The 19104-nt window shown below is 64.1% G+C and overlaps 1 protein-coding gene across 1 annotated transcript in view; it reads left to right on the top strand.

Annotated features, from left to right (window-relative positions):
• Nucleotides 1–19104, top strand: part of PLEC (plectin) — a 47220-nt gene that overhangs the window by 16091 nt on the left and 12025 nt on the right. Inside the window, exons 3-31 of the mRNA XM_080610550.1 lie at nucleotides 2645–2706; nucleotides 3211–3300; nucleotides 4258–4335; nucleotides 4419–4511; nucleotides 4669–4835; nucleotides 5434–5549; nucleotides 5639–5745; nucleotides 6116–6235; nucleotides 6975–7070; nucleotides 7360–7487; nucleotides 8814–8907; nucleotides 9132–9286; nucleotides 10069–10363; nucleotides 10611–10688; nucleotides 10901–11062; nucleotides 11790–11894; nucleotides 12009–12104; nucleotides 12219–12344; nucleotides 13288–13440; nucleotides 13785–13936; nucleotides 14047–14173; nucleotides 15273–15456; nucleotides 15742–15899; nucleotides 16175–16353; nucleotides 17006–17144; nucleotides 17218–17574; nucleotides 17654–17737; nucleotides 17819–17923; nucleotides 18337–18435. Of these exons, the coding sequence (XP_080466676.1) occupies nucleotides 2645–2706; nucleotides 3211–3300; nucleotides 4258–4335; nucleotides 4419–4511; nucleotides 4669–4835; nucleotides 5434–5549; nucleotides 5639–5745; nucleotides 6116–6235; nucleotides 6975–7070; nucleotides 7360–7487; nucleotides 8814–8907; nucleotides 9132–9286; nucleotides 10069–10363; nucleotides 10611–10688; nucleotides 10901–11062; nucleotides 11790–11894; nucleotides 12009–12104; nucleotides 12219–12344; nucleotides 13288–13440; nucleotides 13785–13936; nucleotides 14047–14173; nucleotides 15273–15456; nucleotides 15742–15899; nucleotides 16175–16353; nucleotides 17006–17144; nucleotides 17218–17574; nucleotides 17654–17737; nucleotides 17819–17923; nucleotides 18337–18435 (3905 nt within the window). The remainder of the gene's footprint in view (nucleotides 1–2644; nucleotides 2707–3210; nucleotides 3301–4257; nucleotides 4336–4418; nucleotides 4512–4668; nucleotides 4836–5433; nucleotides 5550–5638; nucleotides 5746–6115; nucleotides 6236–6974; nucleotides 7071–7359; nucleotides 7488–8813; nucleotides 8908–9131; nucleotides 9287–10068; nucleotides 10364–10610; nucleotides 10689–10900; nucleotides 11063–11789; nucleotides 11895–12008; nucleotides 12105–12218; nucleotides 12345–13287; nucleotides 13441–13784; nucleotides 13937–14046; nucleotides 14174–15272; nucleotides 15457–15741; nucleotides 15900–16174; nucleotides 16354–17005; nucleotides 17145–17217; nucleotides 17575–17653; nucleotides 17738–17818; nucleotides 17924–18336; nucleotides 18436–19104) is intronic.

Here is a 19104-nt window from a genome sequence, read left to right on the forward strand (position 1 = left end):
CTGTAGCCGGAGCGCTGCCTGCGCTTTGGCAGCTCTTCACAGCCTCCTGCCCACGGTGCTGGCTCCGTGCTGGGTGCGGTGGTGCCCGCGGTGATGCCGGTGGCTGCCGCGGATCCTGCTGGAACCGGCGGGACATGAGCGTGTGTGGAGCCAGCGCTGGCGCTGCCGGTGCTGCCGGTGCCTGTGTCCCGGCGAGGGGCGGCTCCGGCCTCAGCCCGGTTTCCGCCGCGGCTCCAGATGTTCTTGGTTCCAGATGTGGAGGACACGTGTGTGGAGCCGGCACGGTCTGCGTGCCGCGGCCCGGTGCTGCCCAGCGGCAACGGCGCTGTCCGCGCTGCCCGCCGTGCCCGTGCTGCCGGTGATGCCTGCACGGCAACCTGTGCCGCTGGGTGCCGGTGGGTGCTGAGAGGGTGCTGGTGGTGCCGGTGGTGCTGGTGCCGAGACCTGCCTTCACCATGAATCGCAGCAACAGCCCCGGTGTCCTTTGGACTCCAGGCAAGGTTCAGGCTGCGCTGGTGCCGCCGGTGCCAGATGTGGCACTGGGTGCTCTTGTAATGGGTGCCATGGGTGATGTGGATGATGTGGGTGCCATGGGAGACCCCGCTGTGATGCCACCAGCTTTAGGGTCCTGCGGGAACCCCAGCTCCTCGACAGGGCTCTGGGCCCCCCAGGTGTGGGGCGGGTGGGGCTGGGGGGGTCCTGAGCCCTGCAGGTGTGCGGCCCGTTGAGTCCTATGGCTCTGGGGCGTGGAGCTGGGGGTCCCGGCCCCCCCGCCCGCTGTGGGGCAGGGAGGTGCCGCCCCCTCCCCGCGGCCCCGGGCCCGGCCAGGGAAGGGTTAAGGGGCGGTTCCTGAGGGGGGGCGGGAAGGGCGACCCCGGCTCCTCCCTGGGGCCGCCCCGTCGGAGCCGCGCTGTGGCTGCGTCCGCTCCGCGAGTTGTGTCGGGTCTCAGCGCCGCTGGAGCCGCCGCCATGGCGCGGCGGGGCCAGGATGTGGGGCCGGGCGTGGGGCAGCGCTCGGGTTCCGAGGACAACCTGTACCTGGCCGTGCTCAGGGCCTCCGAGGGCAAGAAAGGTGCCGGGACCCGCGGCGCGGTGCGGGGTGGGGCGGTGGCAGTGGCGTGGGGCGGTGGTGGCCATGATGTGGGGCACAGTAGGGGCAGTGTGGGGCGCGGTGATGGCCACGCTGCGGCGTGGGGCGGTGGCCGTGGCGTGGGGTGCAATGGGGTTAGTGTGGGGCGCCGTGGAGTTGGTGTGGGGCTGGAGGTGGCCGTGGTGTGGGGCGCTGTGGCTCCAACAGCTGGAGACTGCAGTATGTGGGGGGGACCTCCATGAACCAAGGCAGACCCCCACTGTGGGGCGGTGTCCCAGGGCAGGCTATGGGGTGGTGTTCCTGGGCAATCTATGGCTCAGACCGCTGTTACGGGGTAGGGCGGTGGCTCTGGGGCAGACCCCATTGTGGGGCAGGACAGTGTCTCTAGGGGAGGTTATGGAGTGGTGTCCCCCAGGAAATCTGTGGAGCAGACCCCCTCCTAGGCGGTGTCTCTATGGCAGCCTATGGGCTTATGGGGCAGGGTGGTGTCTGCAAGGCAGGTTATGGGTTGGTGCCTCTAGGGCAGCCTATAGGGCAGACTCTGTGCTGGGGCGGTGTCTGTGGGGCAGGTTTTGGGGCAGACCCCACGCCGAGGTGTTGTCTGTGGGCAGGCTTTGGCGTGGTGTCTCTAGGGCAGCCTATGGAACAGACCCCGTGCTGAGGCAGTGACTGTGGGGCAGGTTATGGGGCGGACCCCGTGCTGGAGCAGTGCCTGTGGGGCAGGTTATGGTGTGGTGTCTCTAGGGCAGCCTACGGGGCAAACCCTGCTCTGGGGCAGTGTCTCTGGGGCAGGTTAGGGGCAGACCCTGCGCTGGGGCAGTGCCGGTGGGGCAGGTTATGGCGTGGTGTCTCTAGGGCAGCCTATGGGGCAGACCCCGCCCTGGGGCGGTGTCTGTGGGGCAGGTTATGGGGCAGACTTGCCCGGGGCTGCATTTCCCCACGCTGGCGCCGGCCCCATCCCCGCCCTGCCTGAGCTGCCGCCGGCGCTGCCCGGCCCTGCCCGTACCCATCCCTGCCCTCACCCTGCCCTCGCCCTGCCCATGCCCATCCCGTACCCATCCCGTACCCTGCCTGTGCCTATCCCAGTCCCTGCCTGTTGCCTGTGCCCGTCCCAGCCTGTCCCATCCTGGGCCCGTCGGGTGCCACGTTCCGGCGCCGCCGGGTGCCGCAGGGCGAATCCCGGCACGTTTTGGCGGGATGGCCCCCGTGGGTGCAGCCGCTGACTCAGGGCCACGGGTGCCGGGACCCCCCCCCGGGCACAAGAGGCTGTGCCGGGGCCTGGCCTACAGCAACCGCTTCCTTCCCCATGAGTCACGGCATGGGCCTGGCACCGTTGGTTCATCGCTTCCTGTCAGGCCGCTGCGGTGCCACCAGTTGTGCTGCCGTGCCAGGGCGTTGTGTTGTGGTGCCACAGTGTTGTGCTGGGGTGTCGTGCCGTGGTGTTGTGCTAGGGTGCCACAGTGTTGTGCTGTGGTGCTGTACCAGGGTGTTGTGCCGTGGTGTTGCCGGTTGTGCCACGGTGCTGCCTCTCACCCTCTCTTTGCTCTCTTGCAGATGAGCGAGACCGTGTCCAGAAGAAAACCTTCACCAAATGGGTCAACAAGCACCTCATCAAGGTACCAGAGCCCCTGGTGCCAGGTCCCAGGGCAAGGTCCCGGGCGGCTGTGCCGGGGGGAAGCGGAGCTGGGGGGGGTTCAGGGTGCCTTGGTGCTGGGTGGGGGGAGTCTCTGGTGCCGCGGATCCCGGCCCTGCTGCCGGCACATCCTCACACAGTGCCCAAAGCCCGCGGTGCCGGTGCTGGTGCGGGTCCTGCCCTGACTCTCTCTTTCTGCCTCTCCCCGCGCAGCACTGGCGAGCAGAGGTAGGTCTGTGTGTGCCGCGGCTTCACCGCGCTGCCCCTCACTCACACCCCGCTCCTGCACCAGCCCCGCACGGCACAACCGTGTCCTGCATGCGGCACAGCCACCGGCGCCGGGATGGGCAGGGGGCTGGGGGGTCCAACGGGGGCTGTGTGGGGCTGGGGGGGCACCTGCTGCAGGTGGGGGTGTGTGTGTGAACCGCGGGCACCGGGGCCATGCCGGGCTGTGCCGCGGTGACGCTGTTGCGGTGGGTCCCCACAGGCTCAGCGCCACGTCAACGACCTGTACGAGGACCTGCGGGACGGGCACAACCTCATCTCACTGCTCGAGGTGCTCTCTGGGGACAAGCTGGTGAGTCCCACACCGAACCCGCCGCCACTGCCGCCATGTCAGCGCCCACCGACCCCATCAGCACCCCCCAACCATTGGAACCCCCACCCACCCATCGGCACCCCCCACCCATCTCGTGCCCCCTGCATCTGCCCCCACCCGTGCTTGGCCAATGCCGGCGCCGCGGCTCTAACGCGGGGACGTCTCTTTGCTTTGGTGCCCCGGCGCTCACTGGCCCCCTCGGGCTTTGCCTTCTCCTGCTCCCGGCACCGCCGGGCAGCCGCGGGAGCGCGACGTCGTCCGGAGCTTGCGGTTGGTGAGTGGTGGCACTGCACGGCACCGCATGGCACCATACGGCACCGCCAGTCCCGGTGCAGCACCACATGGTACCGCATGTCCCTGTGCGGCACTGCGAATCCCTGTGCAGCACTGCATGGCACCGCATGTCCCTGTGCGGCACTGCGAATCCCTGTGCAGCACTGCATGGCACTGTGTGTTGCGGTGCAGCACTGCGTGTCCTGGTGCAGCACCGCATGGCCACCGGCCGTGACGTTTCCATAACACCGTCCCCAGTGGGTGTCCGGTGCTGGTGTCACTTGGAGGTGCCGGCACCGGGGTCCTGGTTCACCACTGGCACTGCAGCCGGTGGGGTTTCCCTGATGCCCCACATCATGGGTCAGAGCAGACCCCCGGTGCACTTGGGGGGTTGGGGGTTCTCAGTGTGTCTGGTGCCTGTGTTGCAGGGGGTGCAGGGGCTCCATCCCAACGGGCGAGGGCAGGGTGCGCGGTGCTGCTGTGGTGCTGCCGCGGTGCTGAGGAAGCGCGGGTGCGGGATCTGGTGCCTGAGCCCATTGTCCGGTTGAGCCATGCTTCCTGCAGCAGTCCCGGGGCTGGGCCAGGGATTTCCTGGCTCAGCCAGTGCCGGGGCCATGCCGGGGCTGTGCCAGTGCCACCGGTCTCAGTGCCGTGTCCCCACAGCCCCGCGAGAAGGGCCGGATGCGCTTCCACAAGCTGCAGAACGTGCAGATTGCCCTTAACTACCTGAAGCATCGCCAGGTGAGGGGAGGTCTGGGGGGTTTGGTGCTGCTGGGACCCCCCAGTGCCACCACGGCGTCACCACAACCCCGTGTGCTCCACAGGTGAAGCTGGTGAACATCCGCAACGATGACATCGCCGATGGCAACCCCAAGCTCACACTGGGGCTCATCTGGACCATCATCCTGCACTTCCAGGTGGTGCTGGGGCTGGTGCTATGGCGTGGGTGCTGTAGGGTGGGTGCCATGTGGGAAGGGATGGTGCCGCAGGGATGGGATGTTCCTATGGGATGGTTGCTATGGGGCCGGTGCCATGGGGCCAGTGCGGCACAGTAACCACTGGCGCTGCTGGCAGATCTCAGACATCCAGGTTACGGGGCAGTCCGAGGACATGACAGCCAAGGAGAAGCTGCTTCTCTGGTCACAGCGGATGGTCGAGGGCTACCAGGGGCTGCGGTGCGAGAACTTCACTGCGAGCTGGCGCGATGGCCGCCTCTTCAATGCCATCATCCATCGGCACAAGTACGTGCTGCCAGCGCCGGCTGTGGCATGGACGCAGCGTCCACATCTGCATCCCCCTCTATATCCCCTTGTCCCTATCCCTATGTCCCCATCCCCGTGTCCCTATCCCCATCCCATCTCTATCCCCATCCCCTTCCCTTTCCATCCCCAGCCCATCTCCATTCCTTCCTCATCCTTTTGTTCCCACCTCCATCCCCTTCTCATCCCCTTCTCATCCCCATCCTCATCCCATCCCCATTCCATCCCCCTTCCATCCCCATCCTTATGTCACCATCTCCATCCCCTTCTCATCTCCTTCCCTTTCCCATCTCCATCCCCATCCTTGCTTTGGGCTCTGTGGGAGCTCAACCCCACACAGCAGTGGTGCAGGGTGCTGCTAATGCCTGCCCCATAGCAGGACTGTTCCTGCCCCAAAGTGGGGCTGGGGGGCTGCTGCTCACTCCATGGGGCTCTGCCTGCTCTGGGTCCATGTGCCTGGTGCCACTGGGCCAGTGCTGGCTCCCGGTGCCGGTATCCCCGCAGTGGTGCTGGTGCCGGTGTCCCAGTGCCGGTCCCTGTGCCAGTGTCCTGGTGCTGGTGCTGACCGTGGCTCCCGCAGGCCGATGCTGATCGACATGAGCCGCGTTTACCGCCAGAGCAACCTGGAGAACCTGGAACAGGCTTTCACCGTGGCCGAGCGCGACCTGGGGGTGACGCGGCTGCTGGACCCCGAAGGTGCTGGGGGACACCCCAGAACCCGTCCCCACCCTCCTCACACCCCCCCGGTACCCCCCGTACCCCCTGACTGCACTGTGTCCCCGCAGACGTGGATGTGCCGCAGCCGGATGAGAAGTCCATCATCACCTACGTGTCGTCGCTGTACGATGCCATGCCGCGCGTGCCGGAGGCGCAGGACGGCATCAAGGCCAACGTCAGTTGGGGACAATGGGGGGGATCCGTCCTCTGGTGGTGGTGGTACCAGGCCCTGTGTCCTCATATTGCCATGTCCCCCGTATCCCCCACATACCCATGTCCCATATCTCTATGTCCCCCATATCCCCATATCCCATATGTTCATGTTCCCCTGTTGCTCACCCGTGCTGCATATCCCCGTATCCATGCTCATATCCATGTCCCATGTCCTATGCCCATATCCCGAGGCCCATATCCTTCCCCTGTTCCCCTGTCCCAATATCCATGCCCATGTCCCCGTATCCATGCCCGTGTCCCCATATCCGTGCTCATATCCATGCCCCCATATCCCTGTATCCCCATGGCCATGCATGCCCGTGCCCATGCAGGAGTTGCAGCTGCGCTGGCAGGAGTACTACGAGGTGGTGACGCTGCTGCTGCAGTGGATGCGGCAGCACACCGTCAGCTTCGAGGAGCGGCGTGTGCCAGCCAGCTACGAGGAGATTGAGGTGAGGTCGTGACCCCGTGTGTCCCCTCTGTGTCCTCTCCATGTCCCCCCCATGTCCCTCCATGTCCCCAAATCCCCCCATGTCCCCATGAAAGGGTCTCAGTGCCCGGGGAGGTGCTGGTGATGTCACAGCTGGTTGGGGCCCAGCCATGGGTTGTCTCATGCCATGATGAGTCCTCTCGGTGCCGGCAACCCCAAGTCAGCACCAGCAGCATCCACACTGGTGTCGTGTGTTGACTCTTTGGGCTCAATGTACTGGTCCCACTGGGCCATGTGTTGACTCCATGAGCCGTGTGTTGAGCCCAGTGGGCTCCATGTGTTCAGTGTTGACCCACTGGGCTCCTGCATCGCGGCACAGTGGCTCGGTGCCGGTGCGGTGCTGGGGTGTGGTTGGCTGTGGCAGAGCTGTGGCCATGGCAGAGCTGTGTTCGTGCCATGCCAGAGCTTTGGCAGCACCAGTGCCGCGGCCGCTCTGACTCAGAGCTTCCATTTGCAGTGTGAGTCACCAGCACCACCCGGCTCCCGCCCGGCGCTTCCTTCCCACCGGCCCCGCACGTGGCTCCATGGCCGGGGGGTGCCCGTGCCTGGGGGTGCCGGGGAGGGGCTGGGGGTTGCCAGTGCTGGGGGGTGTTGGGGCTGGGGTTGTCAATGCTGGGGCAAGGGGGTGTCAGTGCCAGGGGGTGTCAGTGCTGTTGGTGCTGGTGCCCGGGTTCCCCCTCATCTGTCCTCCCCCTCGGCAGCTCCTCTGGCGCCAGTTCCTCAAGTTCAAGGAGTCAGAGCTGCCGGCCAAGGAGGCCGACAAGAACCGCTCCAAAGCCATATTCCAGGCCATGGAGGTCAGGAGGGGACAGAGCACAAAGGGGTCCTGGGGGGTCCTGGGGGGCTCGGAGTCCAGAGGGACTGAGGGTCCATAGGGGTCCTGTGAGGGTATTGGGGGTCCCTGGGGTGGGGGGGTCCCAACGAGTGATGGTCCGGGGGTGGGAGCCATGGAGCTGGGGGTCCCGTGGGTTTGAGTCCCTGTGGGGGCTGGGAGGGGCTGCCCCATGGGGTGGGGGTTCCATGTCCCCTGTGGGGCACAGCGACACACACGGTGATGCGTGGTGACGCGCGGTGGGCCCGGTGCAGGGCGCGGTGCAGGCCGGGCAGCTGAAGGTGCCCCCCGGGTACCACCCGCTGGATGTGGAGAAGGAGTGGGGGGCGCTGCATGTGGCCGTGCTGGAGCGTGAGAAGCTGCTGCGGGCGGAGTTCGAGAGGTGAGTGCGGGGCATGGGATAATGGGATAACGGGATGCGCTGGGGGTGGTGATGGAGTGAATAAGGTCAGCAGCAGGATGCTGGGATGCACCGGGGTGCTGGTGGGATATTGGGATGCACCAGGGCGATGGCGGTGCTGGAGCACGCTGGGGCAATGGCAATGATGGAATGTGCTAGGACTGAGGCAGGATGCTGGCATGCACTGAGGTGGTGCTGGAGCGTGCCAGGGCAGTGGCAGTGATGGAATGAGCCAGGGCAGTGGTGGGGAATATGGGAATGCACTGGGGTGGTGCTGGAGAGTGCCGGGGCAGTGGCAGTGATGGAATGAGCCAGGGCAGTGGTGGGGAATATGGGAATGCACTGGGGTGGTGCTGGAGAGTGCCGGGGCGGTGGCATTGTGGAACGTAGCCAAACCACGGGGCTGGGCTGGGTTTGGGGTGTCCCGGCCTCCCCTGAGCTGCCCGGTGAGTCACTGCTGCCGGGAAGCGACGTGGCCGCAGGGCTCGGCACAGCCCAGCACAGACTGGCTCAGCTTGGCTCTGCTCGGCTCCACTCGGCACGTCTGGCTCAGGGCTTGGGGCAGTGGTGCCCATGCCAAGAACTGGGCTGTGCCGGTGCCACGAGCTCCAGGGACTCAGTGGGGCGGGATGGGAGCGGGGCCGGGGCTGGGTCTGGCAGCGCAGGCAGGAGCGAGCAGGGATCGGGCAGCGCAGGCTGGGATCAGTGCAGGCAGCGGGACCCGGCAGGCAGCCAGGGCAGGGCGGGGCCGAAGCTTGCGGCCACAGGGATGAGGGATGGGATGGGGAGCGGGATGGGGCAGGGCCAGTGATGGGGAGCGGGATGGGGAGTGGGATATGGAGCAGGAATGGGAGTCGAATGAGGGGCAGGATTGGGATAGGGAGTGGGATGTGGAGCAGGATGGGGAGTGGGATAGGCTTGGGGCACGAGAAAGGTTATGGGATGGGGTGCAGGATGCAGAATGGGATGGGGATGGGAAGCAGGAAGGGGAGTGGGATGGGGATGGGAAAGGGAAGTGGATGGAGAGCAGGATGGAGACAGGAAGTGTGACAGGGATGGAAAGCGGGATATAAATGGGGATGGGATTGGGTGGAGAGCAGGATGGGGCTTCTCACCCTGGCAGGGCTGCATCTGGGTCTGCAGGTGGGATCAGGGCTGGGACCAGAGCTGGGCTGGCAGAGCCCTGCTGGGTGTGGGGCAGGATGGGGCTGGCACTGACAGGATCAGTGAGGCAGGATGGCGTCCCTGTCCGTGCAGTGCAGGCGGGTTCATGTCCCTACGCTGACGCTGTCCCCCCATGTCCCGCAGGCTGGAGCGGCTGCAGCGCGTTGTCACCAAGCTGCAGATGGAGTCGGGGCTCTGCGAGGAGCAGCTCAACCAGGCGGATAATCTGCTGCAGGCGGTGAGTGGCGGTGCCGCAGTGGCACCGGGAGCATTCCCATGTGCATTCGTGTGTCCATTCCCATGCCCTTTCCTGTGCCCTTTCCCTTTCCTGTTCCTGTGTCCTTTCCTGTGTCCATGCCTGTGCTCATTCCTATGCCCATGATGGTGCCAGTGCCCATTCCCGAGCCCATTCCCATGCCTGTGCCTGTTCCCTTTCCCATTCCCGTCCCGTGTTCCACACAGGAGCTGCGGCTGCTGGAGGCGGGGAAGGGGCTGCAGAAGGCTGCAGAGGTGGAGCGGGACCTGGACAAGGCTGATGGGATGATCCGGCTGCTCTTCACTGACGTGCAGAGCCTCAAGGATGGGCGACATCCGCAGGGCGAGCAGATGTACCGCAGGTACTGGCGCCGCTGCGGGGTGGCATGGAGGGGTGATGTGTGCTGTGACCCATGCAGCGCCCCATGCAGCGTGCCCACGCTGGTGTGTCTCATGCCATGTGCACCCCTTACGCCGTGTGCCCTGATGCTTGTGTGCCCCCATGTACCCATGCCCACATGTTCCTCTTTCTTTCCATGTTTCCCCATATTCCTGTGTTTCCCCATGTCCGCTGTATCCCTGAAGCCCCACAAAGCTCCCCATGTCCCCCCATGTCTGCATGTCCTTGTATCCCCATGTCCCATATGCCCATATCCTCACACCCTCGTGTCCCACTCCCCATGTTCCATGTCTCTGTCCTGTGCCACTGCAGAGTGTACCATATCCCCATGCCCCCTACATGCCATCTCATGTCCCATGTCCATGCCACATGCTGTACCATATCCCCACGTCCATGCCATGTGCTGTACCATGTCCCCATGTCCCATGTCCATGGTGCAGGCTGTACCATGTCCCCATGTCCCATGTCCATGCCGCAGGCTGTACCATGTCCCCATGTCCCATGTCCATGCCGCAGGCTGTACCGTATCCCCATGTCCCATGTCCATGCCGCAGGGTGTACCGTATCCCCATGTCCCATGTCCATGCCGCAGGCTGTACCGTATCCCCATGTCCCATGTCCATGCCGCAGGCTGTACCGTATCCCCATGTCCCATGTCCATGCCGCAGGCTGTACCGTATCCCCATGTCCCATGTCCATGCCGCAGGCTGTACCGTATCCCCATGTCCCATGTCCATGCCGCAGGGTGTACCGCCTGCACGAGCGCCTGGTGTCCATCCGCACTGAGTACAACCTGCGCCTCAAGTCGGGGGTCCCAGTGGCAGCGGCGGTGGCTCCGGTGGTGGCGGCGCCGTCCGAGGCGGCGCTGCGGTACGTGCAGGAGCTGCGGGGTTGGGTGCAGGACAACCAGCGCCGGGTGGCGGGCGCCGGCTGGGGCATGGACCTGCCCTCGCTCGAGTCGCTGCTGAGCGCCCACCGCGGCCTCCACCGTGACATCCACGACTTCGGCGCCAAGGTGCAGCGGGCGCATGATGACGAGGTCAGTGCTGGGCACCTGACCTCCTCACCCTGAGCCTGGGGTGCCCCAACCTGCACCTGGAGGTCCCCAACCTGATCCTGGGATCCATTGGGGTGCCTCGACCTGAGCATGGGGTCCCCAAGGTGCTCTGTGGGCGTGGGATGCTGGGACGGGATCAGGGTGATGTGGGTGCTGTGGGAGCTCTATGGGTGCTGTGGGTGCTCTGTGGGTGCTGTTGTTTGCTCTCACAGCCCATTTCCACCTCCAGGCCCAGCTACCCACCAGCTCCCGCAGCGCCTACAGGGAGAGCCTGGGCAAACTGGAGCAGGAATACGGGGAGCTACTGGTGAGTATCTGGTGATGGGGGGTAATAGTGACGGAGGGGAGGATGACCGCCATGGGGAGCAGATAACGGCCATGAAAATGCTGAAGGCCATAGGGAGCTATGGGGAGGCAGGTGAAGGCCATGGGGAGATGTGGGGGCAGATGGAGGCCATGGGGAGTGCAGGGAGGCAGATGGAGCCTGTGGTGCTGAACACTGGCCCTGTCCCTGCCCAGGAGTCGTCGTCGCAGCGGCTGCGGCACCTTGAGGCCCTGCTGGGTTTTGTGGGTGCTGCCACCGCAGAGCTGCTGTGGCTGAGCCAGCGCGAGGACGAGGAGGTGACGTTTGACTGGAGCGACCGCGGTCCCGTACTGCCTGCCAAGCAGGAGGCCTACTCGGTACGGGATGTGCATGGCAGATGAGGTGCAGCATCCCTGCGTGTGTGGGTGCAGCATCCTTGCATGTGTGGGTGCAGCAGCCCTGTGTGCAGGGTGCAGCATCCCTCTGTGTGTGGGTGCAGCATCCTTGCATGTGTGGGTGCAGCAGCCCTGTGTGCAGGGTGCAGCATCCCTCTGTGTGTGGGGTGCAGCATCCTTGCATGTGTGGGTGCAGCATCCCTCTGTGTGCAGGGTGCAGCATCCCTCTGTGTGCGGGGTGCAGCATCCCTGCATGTGTGTGGTGCAGCATCCCTCTGTGTGTGGGGTACAGCATCACTGCAGGTGTGGGGTGCAGCATCACTGTGGGTGCGGGTGCAGCATCCATCCTGCACCATTCCTGTCCCTTTCCCTGCATGTGACTGTACCGTCCCTGTCCCTGCACACAGCCATTGTCCTGCAGGATCCCTGTCCCATCCCCAGAGAACCCCCAGCACAGGCCTGCGGCTGCATGAGCCCGGGTGGGGCTGGAAGGTGTGAACAGGGACAGGGATACACAGATGTGCATGGACATGTGGATGTGCATGAGCACATGGGTGTGCATGAATGCACGGATACGTATGGACTCACAGACATACGGACATGCATGGACACGTGAACGTGCACAGACACACACACACATATGTTCAGACGTGCACACGTGTGCAGGCTGTGCTGTGCCAGGGGGTTACCTCACTGTGTCCCCCTGCAGGGGCTGATGCGGGAGCTGGAGCTGCGGGAGCGGCGGGTGCAGGAGCTGCAGAGCTGTGGGGAGCAACTGCTACGGGAGCAGCACCCGGCTCGTGACACCATCGAGGTGAGGGGATGGCGACAAGGACACAGGGCTGCTGATGCCAGTGCTGGTGGCAGCTCCATGTCCATGTCCGGTGTCTGTGACCCATGTCCCATATCCATGTCCACGTCTCCACAGTCATTCCTGGCGGCGCTGCGCACGCAGTGGAGCTGGATGCTGCAGTTGTGCTGCTGCGTAGAGACCCACCTTAAGGAGAACGGGGCCTATTTCCAGGTATGATCCCTAGACCCCAGTGACCCCCCAGTGGCTCCCCCATTGGCCTCACTGGCCCCAGTGACCTCCCATTGACCAAGCTGATGACCCGCCGTGATCCCACTCCCCCCCCAGTTCTTCGCAGAGGTGCGTGAGGCTGAGCGGCTGTTGCAGGACCTGCGGGACCTGATGGGCCGGAAGCTGCGGAGCGACCGCGGGCTCAGTGCTGCACGCCTGGAGGACCTGCTGCAGCACGCCAATGTGAGCATGTGCCCCAATGCACACCCAACGTACCCCTATGGGCACCCCAGTGCCCACTGCTGCAGCACGCCAATGTGAGCATGCACCCCCCAATGCACACCCAATGAACCCCTATGGGCACCCAAATGCCCCCTGCTGCAGCACACCAATGTGAGCATGCACCCCCCAATGCACACCCAATGTACCCCTATGGGCACCCCAGTGCCCACTGCTGCAGCACGCCAATGTGAGCATGCACCCCCCAATGCACACCCAATGAACCCCTATGGGCACCCAAATGCCCCCTGCTGCAGCACACCAATGTGAGCATGCACCCCCCAATGCACACCCAACGTACCCCTATGGGCACCCCAGTGCCCACTGCTGCAGCACGCCAATGTGAGCATGTGCCCCAATGCACGCCCCATGTGCCTGTGCAGCACACTAGTGTGAGTATGCACACCCAATGTACCTCTATGAGCACCCCAGTGCCCACTGCTGCAGCATGCCAATGTGAGCATGTGCCCCAATGCACACCCAATGTACCCCTAGGGGCACCCCAGTGCCCCCTACTGCAGCATGCCAATGTGAGCATGCACCCCCCAATGCATTCCTATGGGGACCCCAATGCACCCCAAGGCACCCTGCTGCAGCACACCGATGTGAGCAGAGCCCCCAGTGCACCCCTATGGGAACCCCCATGCAGCCCAGTGCACCCCAATACACCTTGCTGCAGCATGCGAGCCTGAGCACGCACCCCTATGGGGACCCCTATGCAACCCCAGCACCATGGAGATCCCCACCCTGCAGGTGTCACCCCCTCCCTGCAGTGCCCTCCTGGGTTCCTCATGGGGGGGTGACCCCGCAGTGGAGGGGTGACCCCGCAGTGTGTGTGAGGTGACCCCGCAGTGTGTGTGAGGTGACCCCGCATTGTGTCTGACCCCCTGACCCTGCTGCCCCACAGGAGCTGCGGGAGCAGCTGCAGGAGGTGGGGGCGCAGCTCCCGGCGCTCTCCCGCCGTGCCAGCACCATCGTGCAGCTGAAGCCGCGCAGCCCCGGTGCCACGGTGCAGGGCCGGCCCCGCTTGCAGGCTGTCTGCGACTACCGGCAGCTCCAGGTGCGCCCGAGCAGGGACCAGGGTGATACGGGGGGACGGGATGGGTGGGATATGGGAATATAAGGGCGTATGGGGATATGGGGGGCTATGGGACATGGTGGGAACATGAGGACATGAGGGGACATGGGGACATGGGGGATATGGAGGGAACATGGAGGGACATGGTGGGAGACCAATGTGTGAGTCCCAGGGCTGACCCCCCAATGCATCAGTCCCACTGCAGCCCCAGGGGTGCCCCCATCCCCACCCCATCAAGGGGTACACAGGGACCAGCCATCCGCACTGCACAGGGGGGTGCACAGGTCTGTTCCCACCCCCAATGCTCACCCCTCCCGGCCCTGCAGATCACGGTGCGCAAGCAGGACACGTGCACCCTGCTCAGCAATGCACAGCCCCACAAGTGGAAGGTGCTGAGCGGCGGTGGCGAGGCCGAGGTGCCGAGTGTGTGCTTCATCCTGCCACCCCCCAACCCCGAGGCGCTGGACGCGGTGCGGAGGTGAGCGCAGCCCCATGATCCCCGCTGACCCCATGGCACCCACTGGCCCTATGCAACCCCCCAGCCCAAGGGTCCCAGTGACCCCCGCTGCTGACGATGCGTTTCTGCAGGCTGGAAGCTGAGCACCAGGAGCTGCTGGAGCTCTGGCACCAGCTGCACCAGGACCTCCGGAGCCTCCGGGCCTGGCAGTGCCTGACCCGTGACATGCGGCAGATCCAGGCCTGGTCCCAGCTCACGGTGAGTGCTCTGTGCCATGCCCCTGGTCCTGGTGTGTGTGTGGGTCCTGGTGCAACACAGAGTCCCAGTGTGTGCGTGGCTCCTGGTGTGTTCGTGGCTCCTGGTGTGTGCGTGGGTCCTGGTGAGTGCGTGGGTCCTGGTGCAACACGGGGTCCTGGTGTGTGCGTGGGTCCTGTTGAGTGTGTGGGTCCTGTTGAGTGCGTGGGTCCTGTTGAGTGCGTGGGTCCTGTTGAGTACGTGGGTCCTGTTGAGTGCGTGGGTCCTGGTGTGCGCATGGGTCCTGGTGCAACACAGGGTCCTGGTGTGTGTGTGGCTCCTGGTGTGTGCGTGGCTTCTGGTGTGTGCGTGGCTCCTGGTGTGTGCGTGGCTCCTGGTGTGTGCGTGGCTCCTGGTGTGTGCGTGGGTCCTGTTGAGTGCGTGGGTCCTGGTGCAATGCAGGCTCCTGGTGTGTGCGTGGGTCCTGGTGCAACACGGGCTCCTGGTGTATGTGTGGGTCCTGGTGCGTGCGTGGGTCCTGGTGCAACACAGGGTCCTGGTGTGTGCGTGGGTCCTGATGCAACATGGGGTCCTGGTGTGTGCATGGGTCTTGATGCAATGCAGGGTCCTGGTGTGTGTATGGGTCTTGGTGCCATGCAGGGTCCTGGTGCAACACAGGATCTTGGTGAGTGTGTGGGTCCTGGTGCAACTCAGGGTCCTGGTGTGTGCGTGGATCCTGGTGCAACACAGGGTCCTGGTGCAACGCAGAGTCCTGGTGTGCGTGTGGATCCTGGTTCACACATGGGAGTCCCAGTGCCCACACTTGTCTGGGTGCACACGTGTCCCTGTACAGACACTGTGTCCCAATGCACCCACACTGTGTCCCAATGCACCCACACTGTGTCCCAATGCACCCACACTGTGTCCCAATGCACGTGTGTCCCAACGCACGCACACTGTGTTCCGATGCACGTGTCCCCCAACGCACACCCACTGTGTCCCGATGCACACACACTGCGTCCCGATGCACGTGTGTCCCAATGCACGCGTGTCCCGATGCACGCACACTGTGTCCCGATGCACACACACTGCGTCCCAGTGCTGACGCGTGGTGCTCCCACAGTTCCGCACGCTGCCGCCTGAGGAATGCCGCCAGGTGCTGCAGAGCCTGGAGCTGCACTACCAGGAATTCCTGCGGGAGAGCCGGGATTCACACAGCTTTGCACCTGAGGAGCGCCAGCAGCTGCAGCACGAGTACGAGGCCTGCACCCGGCACCATGACCGGCTGAGGCGTGGCCATGAGAAAGGTGGGATCCGGCCGTGCGGCACCACCACATCCATCTGGATGTGGGGCTTGGAGAGGGGTGAAAGGAGATGGCCCTGGGGGTGGGAACAGAGCAGGATGGTGCTGACCCGTCCCTATGGATGAAAACAGAGTGGGACGGTGCTGACTCTTCCCTATGGATGGGATGGAGTGGGACTGTGCTGACCCATCCCTATGGACGCAAATAGAACAGGACAGTGCTGACTCATCCTCATGGGTGTGGATAGAGTGGGACGTTCCTGACCCATCCCCATGGCTGTCCCCACAGGAGAGCAGGACGAGTCCCTGTGCCAGAGCTTCCTGTCGCGGCTGAAGGAGCTGAGCCTGCAGCTGCAGCGCTGCGAGTCCAGCACCATCCATCACCTGCGGCTGCCACTTGACAAGGACCTGCAGGCGGAATGCGCCCGGCGCATCACGGAGCAGCAGGTGACGTGTATCTGGCACCTGGAGAGTGCATGAGGCACCTGGAGTGGTGCATAGGGCACCCAGAGCAGTGCCCAGCACCAGGAGCAGTGCCCAGCACCAGGGCAGTGCATGAGGCACCCAGGGCAGTGCATGGGGCTCCCAGGGCGGTGTGTGGGGCACCCAGAGCAGTGCCCAGCACTGTGGTGGCTCTGCAGGCTCAGACACTTCTCCAGGCTCTGCTCCTCTGTCACAAGGATCTGTGTCACATGGAGTGAGGGCCCCTTCTGTTCCCGCAGCAAATCCATGTGGAGCTGGAGGGCATCAGGAAGAGCCTGGACTCGGTTGGGGAGGAGGCGCAGGAGGTACTGGCTCAGGCAGAGCCGCCCGGCTCAGCTCCAGTGCTGCGCTCGGAGCTGGAGGTGACACTGCAGAAGATGGAGCAGGTCTACAGCCTGTCCAGCATCTACCTGGAGAAGTGAGTGTCCAGCAGGATATCCCGGCCCTGCTGGGGGTGGACATCTGGTGGGATGAGCTGGGTCTGATGGAGTCTGCGCTGGGTCAGGGCAATCCCAGCGCAGGCACAGGCTGGGGCAGAGGGGCTGGAGCCTGAGGAGCAGGACCCGGGGTGCTGGGGGAGGAGAAGCTCCCCAGGAGCCGGCTTCAGGGAGCGCTTGAGCCCAGAACCCCCCCGTGTGCTGGGTGCAGCCCAGAGCAGGAGCAGCAGCGCAGGGAGGGGATCCTGCCCCTCTGCTGCGGGAAGGGGAGACCTGAGAGCAGCTCCAGTGCCTAAAGGTGCTGCAGGGAACCTGGAGAGGGGCCTGGGACAAGGCAGGCAGGGATGGGAGGAGGAGGAATGGGAAGAGTTGATGGGATCTTGGGAAGTGCTTCCCCATGAGGGTGCTGGGACACTGAAAAAGATTGAAGGGAGAAGCTGTTGCTGCCCCATCCCTGGCAGTGTTCAAGGCCAGCTTGGACGGGGCTTTGGAGCAAGCTGCTCTAGTGGAAGGTGGAACTGGAGGAGCTTTAAGGTCTCTTCCAGCCCAATCCATCTCATGGTTTGATGATGGTACCATTCCAGTGTCTCCCTCCCATCCCATGGTCTCTGACTCCGTCTCCGCTCTCTGCAGGCTGAAGACCATCAAACTGGTGATCCACAGCACGCAGGGGGCTGAGGAGCTGCTCAAGAAGTATGAGGACCAGCTGAAGGACGTTAAGACAGTGCCAGCGGATCTGCAGGAGCTGGAGGCCACGCAGGCCGAGCTGAAGGTAATGGCGTTGGCAGCACGTGCTGGGGGTGCGGAGTGACCCGATGCTGATGGCGCTGCTCTGTGTGCCGCAGCGGCTGCGGGCAGAGGCCGAGGGCCACCAGCCCCTCTTCAGCACCTTGGAGACCGACCTCGGCAAGGCCAAGGAGGTGAACGAGCGCATGGTGCGGGGCCACAGCGAGCGTGACGTGGACCTGGAGCGGTTCCGGGAGCGGGTGCAGCAGCTGCTGGAGCGCTGGCACGGGGTCCTGGCGCAGACTGACCTGCGGCACCGTGACCTGGAGCAGCTGGGCCGGCAGCTGCGGAGCTACCGCGAGAGCTGCGCTGCGCTGCGCCGCTGGCTGCAGGAGGCGCGACGGCGGCAGGAGGAGATCCAGGCTGTGCCCATTGCTGACATTGCCAGCGTGCGACAGCAGCTGCTGCAGGAGCAGGTACGTGCAGTGCAGCCAGTGGGGCCGGGTCTGCTGGATCCGCCGGCACTCCCAGAGCTCATCCCAGTTTGTCCCTCAGGAGCTGCTGGAGGAATGTGACCGCAACAAGGAGAAGGTGGAGGAGTGCCAGCGCCACGCCAAGCAGTACATTGATGCCATCAAGGCACGCAATGGGGCTGGGGCTGTTGGGGAGGAGATGGGGTCCTGCTGGGACACAGTGTAACAGGAAATGAATCCTCTGCAGGACTATGAGCTGCAGCTCGTGAGCTTCAAGGCGCAGGTGGAGCCAATGGCATCACCAGCCAAGAAACCTAAAGTGCAGTCTGCGTCCGACAGCATCATCCAGGAGGTGAGGGGACCCCGAGCATAAACTTGATCCCTAACCCTAAACCTAATGACCCTATTCCTAATGGCATCTTCTAGGAGGTGAGAGAATACTAGCCCTCAACCTGACCATGATAGTGACTCTGACACTAAACCTAATCCTAATCTAATCCTAACAGTAATCTAACCCTAAACATAACCTAAATCTTAACACAAACCCAGCCCAACCCTGATCTTAAACCTAACCCATAATCCTAATGATCTCAACCTCAACCCTAATCCTGAAGCCACAGTCCTTTGCAAAAGGTGGGGGGTACAGGGCTGGCCTGCATCTGGCCCCACTACTGCTGGTGTGCCGCAGAGTGTCATGGTGCGCTGTGGCGTGCCATGGTGTGCTGTGGGCACTCTGTTCCTGCTGACTGCCATCCTCTGCTGCAGTACGTGGACCTGAGGACACAGTACAGCGAGCTGACTACGCTCACCAGCCAGTACATCAAATTCATCACTGACACGCTGCGGCGGCTGGAGGAGGAGGAGGTAGGAGCACGGCGGCACCGTGCCAGCTGCATCCTTGCTGCCTGCACAAGACTGGGGCTGCTGGTATGAGGCAGCTGTCGCCCCACCACTAACGCTGCTGTGGCCCCTAACTCTGCTGCACCCTGTGCTGGTGGGCGGGCTCTGGTGGGACTGTGATGCCCAGCTCTGGTGAGACTGGTAGTAGGAGGCACTACCCAGATACACAGCGCAGGCACATGGCTGCAAGGGTGCCGGCACCATGGGGTCTGCTTTCAAGTGACCTCTCTAACTCTTGGTTTCTGCCTCCAAGTCGAGACGCTTTGCCGGTGCTTTGCCTTGGGGGATGTTGGTGGTGGTGGGGAGCTAATGGAGGGTAAAATAAAGCCCAGGATGACTCTGGCATCCCTGCAGCAGGTACTCACCCCACTCATGTCCCCCTCATGCCATGCTGCTCCTCACCCTCCTCTGCCTCTGCCCGTGCTCCTGGGGCCTTTCTGAGGGGATGTGGCACAGGGGGTCCTGCTAACCCGCATGTGCCCAGCATGGGGCATGCGCCTGCCTCACTTGTGGTGCATGTGGCATGAGACTCCATGGCACGACCACTGAAGGGCCTCAGGCTGGCATGTGGCTCGTGGCGGCAAGGCTGGAGATTGTGCTGCTCTCCGTGTCATTGAGGCTTTCCTGGTGGCT

Source organism: Psittacula echo, assembly GCF_963264785.1.
Source record: "Psittacula echo genome assembly, chromosome: 2".
In the NCBI taxonomy this organism is placed as follows: Eukaryota; Metazoa; Chordata; class Aves; order Psittaciformes; family Psittacidae; genus Psittacula; species Psittacula echo.